Raw genomic sequence first — 9,793 nt, 5'->3', positions numbered from 1 at the left:
GTTTTACCACATCTCTATATCAATGCAATGTTTTCTCATCTTTCAAATCGTGAAGATGAATAATTATTATCTGAAATAGACCACATAAAAAAGTCTAAAAACTGCGTCAGTTTGGATACTGATGCTACTTGTAGTTGCTCTCAATCAATGTATGACTGTGGCAACAATGCAAATTTTAATTAAGTTCATCTGTAATTTAGAATTAGGCTTACATTACTAACAGTTTGATTTGTGCTTGAATTGAAACTTTGATTGGTCAGACCGAAGCAAAATTACACTTTTTACATAGTAACGTTCGATACTGCTATAACCTAACTTTTTCAGGTAGCTTCCTGAGTATCACAAAGACAGCCTACATCTGCATTGTTATCCCTCTACTTCTAGGCCTTTCAATGTTCTTTCTACCAGAATCTCCCTACCAAATGATAAAAAACGGAAATCCAGAGGGCGCAAAAAGCAGCTTAAAATGGCTAACCAGGAAACGCGACGTGGAAGACGACTTTATTCAACTAAAAACCGACTTGGAGCGTCAACTATCCGAAAAAGGAACTTTTAAGGAACTGTTTAACATCAACAGCAACGTGAAGGCTCTAAGAGCCGCTCTACTTTTGAGATGTTCCCAACAGTTTTCTGGGATTCCAGTTTTTAGCAATTACACTCAAATGATTTTTCAAATAGCAGGAGGCAGTTTGAGTCCTCAAACATCTTCCATGGTTTTCATAGGGGCCTGCACTGTTTTGACGCTGATTTGCAGTAGTTTTGGTGAAAGATTCGGTCGCAGAGTGACATTCTTCTGGTCTTTGTTGCTTTGCGCTTTTGTTTTGATTACAATGTCGGTTTATTTCGGTTTAGACCAGTTTAATGTGGTAAACACTGACAGTTTTCGTTGGTTTCCGCTTGCTGGGTTGTTGGGTTACATTATAGTTTACGCTCCTGGTGTGGGTTTAATTCCAATGTTAATGTTGGGGGAATTGTTCTCGTCTAGCATCAAGTCTCAGGCAATGTGCGTTGTTTTGGGCACTTATGGAGTGGCGATGTTAATGTCAACCTACGGGTTTACTTTGCTGAACGGATACGTTGGATTGTTGGGTCCTTTTCTGTTTTATGGTATTTGTTGTTTGCTGTTTGCTTTTGTGTCTTTGCGATGGGTACCTGAAACTAAAGGAAAAACTTTGGAGGAAATTCAACAAGATTTGAAAAAATGTTAATAAAGCGATTGTTAATTTTTTATGTATTTTTTTTTCAGATACCCCAAATACGATTGGTTCAATTTGTTAAATTAGGACTAATAAAATATTGCTAAATTTTAAAATTAATGGTGTTGTCTATCATTTCGAAAATATATTAAGTTAGTAGAACTTGTTTAAGAAAGAAAAATATTTTTGATACACCAATATTATTATGTAAGGATTTAATGACATGCATTGACTAGGTCATCTGCAAATTTGAAGTCGCTGGATCTTTCACAGCCGACAATATCAAAATTTATAAAAGTCGTCTATTTCAAAAAAATAAAGAAAATTTAGTTTTTTCTCACAAACGCTAAGAGATATGACTAGATAATTATTAACAAAAGTTACCCAGAAATCCGCGTAAAATCCGAAAATGCAAAAATGTGAACTTGCAATTAAATTTGTTAGATGTGGCAACGCTACATTTGTAAAATTGTTTCTGAAGTATAGATCCTAGCCTGCTAAAGCCCCCCCCCCCCAAATTAGTTTCCCAGAACTTTCAATAGGACACTTTACCTTAGAGCAGGGTTTTCGCCCGGGTTTTTCAATTTTCAAGGCTTTAATCCCTCGAAGCATACGAAAAAACCCGGTTTTTCCCCTTCTAAGCTACAAATAATGTAAACAACAACCAAAATAATATAATAATAAGCAAACGTGGATTCATAGTTCTGTTTATTAGAATTAACCATTTTCATTTCTTATGCTAATGTTCTTGCGTTCTTACGAATTGGATACTGTCGGTTGCCAATCGTATGTTTTGTTATATTCCCACGCTTATTCCTATATTTTATTACATTTATACTTAGTCAGCTCTAGACCCATTTCATTCCATCTCTCTCTTTAATCGCAATTCTTTTTCGCTTACTAGTTTAAGTCTTAGGCCGCAAGCATTACCATTCAATTACAACTCATCATAGATTTTCAGTTTAAGAGCGTAGTCATTAAACACCTTTACCAGTACTCGTGAATTTTACTTGTTCAACAACATCGAACCTAACAGTTTTCGAAACGTCATTGTCAACGTCGCGCCGCAAACTTTTGTATTTTCTTTTCAATTTGATAGTTGTTTTAAAATGTTAAGTTTGTAAATCGTGTTATAAAATGGAAGGAGAGATAGACCACCTACTCATTGATTTGATTCAACACTAAGCATTTTTGTATGACAAAAGTCTTTTGGATTACAAAAACAACAACAAAAAGAGCAATCCATGGGAAGTCATAGCATCAGCTCTAGGTTTGTCAAAAACCAAAGTCAACTTTGTATATTTGAAAAACTGGGCTTCGTCTTTAGATTTCATTGGCAAAAAATATGTTTTATGAAAACCTTATTTGGATCTTTTTTTATAAATTTTCCTGTCTTTTTTCAGACGAGTTTTTCTCCTTATTTTCTTTAGTAACGCACAACACAATATTCCAGCAGCCGCCACGACAAAAGCATCGTCAAAGTCCATATTAAATAAAAATCCTACTGCCACTAAAGTCACATAAAAAAATAAAGGCTTATTTTTATGTTTCTCATTTTATGCAATTATGTTTAACGTCGTAATGTTTTACGGAAACAGAACTATGAATCCACCTTAAGAAATAATGTAATAATTTGTATGTAATATACTTTCACTGAGATTTAACGTCTAAAGGTTAGTTTGTATTACTTTTTCATTAGTTTTGAGGATAAAACAAAACTATTTTGACAGTTGACCACATTATAAAGTAGGGTTAACTTTAAAGCATCTGGTTCTTTCGAAAAAACCCTTGGGTTAAAACCCAACCGGTTGCCAAAGGTTTTATGGCTTTTTTCCTCTATCATCTCTACTTTACTTGAATTACCATGTATGAACAAAATACTCAGAACAAGTTCTCGTCACATTTGGTTTATCCGGGAGAATTCTTTTCTATTAAAGTAAAAGAAAATTATCAAATTTCAGTGTTCAGAAATTAAGATATAAAATAGATTATGTTTAAAATTCTAACTGCGCACGGGTAGTTTGGTTTTAATGATAACGTTTGTCGGTCCGACTGGAAAATTCTTTATATTACAAAGAAATTGAAAATTTCAGCGTTGCGATTATAATTAGTGCCGAATAGCAAAACCTGAGTAATTTAATGCACAAATCGCGCGAACGGACGATTACTATAGTATCGGTGAATTGGTAATTTCCTTCTGTAAAGTTTCTGGAGTTAACAGGAAGTACACAAAGATATAGATTCTTTTTGCGTTTACGCTAAAAGAGAAAAGAATAAAAAAGAAATTTCAGTAATTAATCCAGCATTATATCTTGTGTTTTTGGACATTTTTAATACACAGATTGACCACGAACGAATGAAATCCAGTGACTAATGTAGTCCCAACACACGTAGAATGGCTCAAAATTAACAAATATGCATACTAAAACATCAGCGGAATCGATCTATGCCGGTTTTGAGACGAAATCCTACAATTTGGCACAGATTGGCCACGAACGAGCCAAATTCAGCATCCAATGTGGTACCAACAGACGTAGAATGGCTCAAAAGTAACAAATATGCAGACTAGAACATCAGCGGAATCGATCTATGCCGGTTTTGAGACGAAATAATACAATTTGGCACAGATTGACCATGAACGAGTGAAATCCAGCGACCAATGTAGTCCCAACAGACGTACAATGGCTCAAAAGTAACAAATATGCATACTAAAACATCAGCGGAATCGATCTATGCCGGTTTTGAGACGAAATAATACAATTTGGCACAGATTGACCATGAACGAGTGAAATCCAGCGACCAATGTAGTCCCAACAGACGTACAATGGCTCAAAAGTAACAAATATGCATACTAAAACATCAGCGGAATCGATCTATGCCGGTTTTGAGACGAAATCCTACAATTTGGCACAGATTGGCCACGAACGAGCCAAATTCAGCATCCAACATGGTCCCAACAGACGTAGAATGGATCAAAAGTAACAAATATGCAGACTAGAACATTAGCGGAATCGATCTATGCCGGATTTGAGACGTAATATTACAATTTGGCACAGATTGAACACGAACGAGTGAAATCAAGCGACCAATGTAGTCCCAACAGACGTAGAATGGCTCAAAAGTAACAAATATGCAGACTAGAACATTAGCGGAATCGATCTATGCCGGTTTTGAGGCGGAATCGATCTATGCCAGTTTTGAGATGAAATAATACAATTTGGCACAGATTGACTACGAACGACTGAAATCCAGCGACCAATGTAGTCCCAACCGACGTAGAATAGCTCAAAAGTATCAAATATGCAGACTAGAACATTAGCGGAATAGATCTATGCCGGTTTTGAGACGAAATAATACCATTTGGCACAGATTGACCACGAACGAGTGAAATCCAGCGACCAAAGTGGTCCCAACAGACGTAGAATAGCTCAGCAGTATCAAATATGCAGACTAGAACATCAGCGGAATAGATCTATGCCGGTTTTGAGACGAAACAATACAATTTGGCACAGATTGACCACGAACTAGTAAAATCCAGCGACCAATGTAGTCCGAACCGACGTAGAATAGCTCAAAAGTATCAAATATGCAGACTAGAACATTAGCGGAATAGATCTATGCCGGTTTTGAGGCGGAATCGATCTATGCCAGTTTTGAGATGAAATAATACAATTTGGCACAGATTGACTACGAACGACTGAAAGCCAGCGACCAATGTAGTCCGTACCAAAATAGTCCCAACCGACGTAGAATAGCTCAAAAGTATTAAATATGCCGACTAGAACATCAGCGGAATCGATCTATGCCGGTTTTGAGACGAAATAATACAATTTGGCACAGATTGACCACGAACGAGTAAAATCCAGCGATCAATGTAGTCCGAACCGACGTAGAATAGCTCAAAAGTATCAAATATGCAGACTAGAACATTAGCGGAATCGATCTATGCCGGTTTTGAGACGAAATAATACAATTTGGCACAGATTGACTACGAACGAGTGAAATCCAGCGACCAAAGTGGTCCCAAGAGACGTAGAATAGCTCAAAAGTATCAAATATGCAGACTAGAACATCAGCGGAATCGATCTATGCCGGTTTTGAGAGGAAATAATACAATTTGGCACAGATTGACTACGAACGAGTGAAATCCAGCGACCAATGTAGTCCCAACCGACGTAGAATAGCTCAAAAGTATCAAATATGCCGACTAGAACATCAGCGGAATCGATCTATGCCGGTTTTGAGAGGAAATAATACAATTTGGCACAGATTGACTACGAACGACTGAAATCCAGCGACCAATGTAGTCCGTACCAAAATAGTCCCAACCGACGTAGAATAGCTCAAAAGTATCAAATATGCCGACTAGAACATCAGCGGAATCGATCTATGCCGGTTTTGAGACGAAATAATACAATTTGGCACAGATTGACCACGAACGAGTAAAATCCAGCGACCAATGTAGTCCGAACCGACGTAGAATAGCTCAAAAGTATCAAATATGCAGACTAGAACATTAGCGGAATAGATCTATGCTGGTTTTGAGGCGGAATCGATCTATGCCGGTTTTGAGGCGAAATAATACCATTTGGCACAGATTGACCACGAACGAGTAAAATCCAGCCACCAATGTAGTCCCAATCGACGTAGAATAGCTCAAAAGTATCAAATATGCAGACGAACATTAGCGGAACCGATCTATGCCGGTTTTGAGGCGGAATCGATCTATGCCGGTTTTGAGGCGAAATCGATCTATGCCGGTTTTGAGGCGGAATCGATCTATGCCGGTTTTGAGGCGGAATCGATCTATGCCGGTTTTGAGGCGAAATAATACCATTTGGCACAGATTGACCACGAACGAGTAAAATCCAGCCACCAATGTAGTCCCAATCGACGTAGAATAGCTCAAAAGTATCAAATATGCAGACGAACATTAGCGGAACCGATCTATGCCGGTTTTGAGGCGGAATCGATCTATGCCGGTTTTGAGGCGAAATCGATCTATGCCGGTTTTGAGACGAAATAATACCATTTGGCACAGATTGACCACGAACGAGTAGCTCAAAAGTATCAAATATGCAGGCTAGAACATTAGCGGAATCGATCTATGCCGGTTTTGAGGCGAAATCGATCTATGCCGGTTTTGAGACGAAATAATACAATTTGGCACAGATTGACCACGAACGAGTGAAATCCAGCGAACAATGTAGTCCCAACCGACGTAAAATAGCTCAGAAGTATCAAATATGCAGACTAGAACATTAGCGGAATAGATCTATGCTGGTTTTGAGGCGAAATCGATCTATGCCGGTTTTGAGACGAAATAATACCATCTGGCACAGATTGACCACGAACGAGTGAAATCCAGCGACCAAAGTGGTCCCAAGAGACGTAGAATAGCTCAAAAGTATCAAATATGCAGACTAGAACATCAGCGGAATCGATCTATGCCGGTTTTGAGACGAAATAATACAATTTGGCACAGATTGACTACGAACGACTGAAATCCAGCGACCAATGTAGTCCCAACCGACGTAGAATAGCTCAAAAGTATCAAATATGCAGACTAGAACATTAGCGGAATAGATCTATGCCGGTTTTGAGGCGGAATCGATCTATGCCAGTTTTGAGATGAAATAATACAATTTGGCACAGATTGACCAGGAACGAGTGAAATGCAGCGACCAAAGAGGTCCCAAAAGACGTAGAATAGCTCAAAAGTATCAAATATGCAGACTAGAACATCAGCGGAATCGATCTATGCCGGTTTTGAGACGAAATAGTACAATTTGGCACAGATTGACAACAAACGAGTGAAATCCAGCGACCAAAGTGGTCCCAACGTAGAATAGCTCAACAGTATCAAATATGCAGACTAGAACATCAGCGGAATCGATCTATGCCGGTTTTGAGACGAAATAGTACAATTTGGCACAGATTGACGAGTGAAATCCAGCGACCAAAGTGGTCCCAACCGACGTAGAATAGCTCAAAAGTATCAAATATGCAGACTAGAACATTAGCGGAATCGATCTATGCCGGTTTTGAGGCGAAATCGATCTATGCCAGTTTTGAGACGAAATAATACCATTTGGCACAGATTGACCACGAACGAGTGAAATCCAGCGACCAATGTAGTCCCAACCGACGTAGAATAGCTCAAAAGTATCAAATATGCAGACGAACATTAGCGGAACCGATCTATGCCGGTTTTGAGGCGGAATCGATCTATGCCGGTTTTGAGGCGGAATCGATCTATGCCGGTTTTGAGGCAAAATCGATCTATGCCGGTTTTGAGACGATATAATACAATTTGGCACAGATTGATCACGAACGAGTGAAATGCAGCGACCAAAGAGGTCCCAAAAGACGTAGAATAGCTCAAAAGTATCAAATATGCAGACTAGAACATCAGCGGAATCGATCTATGCCGGTTTTGAGACGAAATAGTACAATTTGGCACAGATTGACAACAAACGAGTGAAATCCAGCGACCAAAGTGGTCCCAACCGACGTAGAACAGCTCAAAAGTATCAAATATGCAGACTAGAACATTAGCGGAATCGATCTATGCCGGTTTTGAGGCGAAATCGATCTATGCCAGTTTTGAGAGGAAATAATACAATTTGGCACAGATTGACTACGAACGAGTGAAATCCAGCGACCAATGTAGTCCCAACCGACGTAGAATAGCTCAAAAGTATCAAATATGCCGACTAGAACATCAGCGGAATCGATCTATGCCGGTTTTGAGACGAAATAATACAATTTGGCACAGATTGACCACGAACGAGTAAAATCCAGCGACCAATGTAGTCCGAACCGACGTAGAATAGCTCAAAAGTATCAAATATGCAGACTAGAACATTAGCGGAATAGATCTATGCTGGTTTTGAGGCGAAATCGATCTATGCCGGTTTTGAGACGAAATCGATCTATGCCAGTTTTGAGATGAAATAATACAATTTGGCACAGATTGACTACGAACGAGTGAAATCCAGCGACCAATGTAGTCCCAACCGACGTAGAATAGCTCAAAAGTATCAAATATGCAGACGAACATTAGCGGAACCGATCTATGCCGTTTTTGAGGCGGAATCGATCTATGCCGGTTTTGAGGCGGAATCGATCTATGCCGGTTTTGAGGCGAAATCGATCTATGCCGGTTTTGAGACGAAATAATACAATTTGGCACAGATTGACAACAAACGAGTGAAATCCAGCGACCAATGTAGTCCCAACAGACGTACAATGGCTCAAAAGTAACAAATATGCATACTAAAACATCAGCGGAATCGATCTATGCCGGTTTTGAAACGAAATAATACAATTTGGCACTGATTGACCACGATCGAGCCAAATTCAGCATCCAACATGGTCCCAACAGACGTAGAATGGATCAAAAGTAACAAATATGCAGACTAGAACATGAGCGGAATCGATCTATGCCGGTTTTGAGACGAAATAATACAATTTGGCACAGATTGACCACGAACGAGTAAAATCCAGCGACCAATGTAGGCCCAACCGACGTAGAATAGCTCAAAAGTAACAAATATGCAGACTAGAACATTAGCGGAATCGATCTATGCCGGATTTGAGACGTAATATTACAATTTGGCACAGATTGAACACGAACGAGTGAAATCCAGCGACCAATGTAGTCCCAACCGACGTAGAATAGCTCAAAAGTATCAAATATGCAGACTAGAACATTAGCGGAATAGATCTATGCCGGTTTTGAGGCGAAATCGACCTATGCCGGTTTTGAGACGAAATAATACAATTTGGCACAGATTGACTACGAACGACTGAAATCCAGCGACCAATGTAGTCCCAACCGACGTAGAATAGCTCAAAAGTATCAAATATGCAGACTAGAACATTAGCGGAATAGATCTATGCCGGTTTTGAGGCGAAATCGATCTATGCCGGTTTTGAGACGAAATAATACCATTTGGCACAGATTGACCACGAACGAGTGAAATCCAGCGACCAAAGTGGTCCCAACAGACGTAGAATAGCTCAGCAGTATCAAATATGCAGACTAGAACATCAGCGGAATAGATCTATGCCGGTTTTGAGGCGGAATCGATCTATGCCAGTTTTGAGATGAAATAATACAATTTGGCACAGATTGACTACGAACGACTGAAAGCCAGCGACCAATGTAGTCCGTACCAAAATAGTCCCAACCGACGTAGAATAGCTCAAAAGTATTAAATATGCCGACTAGAACATCAGCGGAATCGATCTATGCCGGTTTTGAGACGAAATAATACAATTTGGCACAGATTGACCACGAACGAGTAAAATCCAGCGACCAATGTAGTCCGAACCGACGTAGAATAGCTCAAAAGTATCAAATATGCAGACTAGAACATTAGCGGAATCGATCTATGCCGGTTTTGAGACGAAATAATACAATTTGGCACAGATTGACTACGAACGAGTGAAATCCAGCGACCAAAGTGGTCCCAAGAGACGTAGAATAGCTCAAAAGTATCAAATATGCAGACTAGAACATCAGCGGAATCGATCTATGCCGGTTTTGAGACGAAATAATACAATTTGGCACAGATGGACTACGAACGACT

General features: G+C 39.4%; 1 protein-coding gene across 1 annotated transcript; it reads left to right on the top strand.

Moving 5' to 3' along the window:
- Positions 1-286: 286 nt before the first annotated feature.
- Positions 287-1,226, top strand: LOC145726433 (facilitated trehalose transporter Tret1-like). Its single transcript, XM_081975481.1, has one exon. It carries the CDS (start codon positions 393-395, stop codon positions 1,206-1,208), a length of 816 nt encoding a protein of 271 aa, XP_081831607.1. The 5' UTR covers positions 287-392; the 3' UTR covers positions 1,209-1,226.
- Positions 1,227-9,793: the final 8,567 nt, after the last annotated feature.

Source organism: Ips typographus, linkage group LG3 (assembly GCF_016097725.1).
Source record: "Ips typographus isolate SLU linkage group LG3, UJ_Ityp_2.0, whole genome shotgun sequence".
Classification (NCBI taxonomy): domain Eukaryota; kingdom Metazoa; phylum Arthropoda; class Insecta; order Coleoptera; family Curculionidae; genus Ips; species Ips typographus.
This window is presented reverse-complemented; position numbering and strand designations above follow the sequence as displayed.

What these genes read in the sequence shown, in the direction of transcription:
- LOC145726433 (XM_081975481.1), top strand. Translation starts at nt 393, where the DNA reads ATGTTCTTTCTACCAGAATCTCCCTACCAAATGATAAAAAACGGAAAT.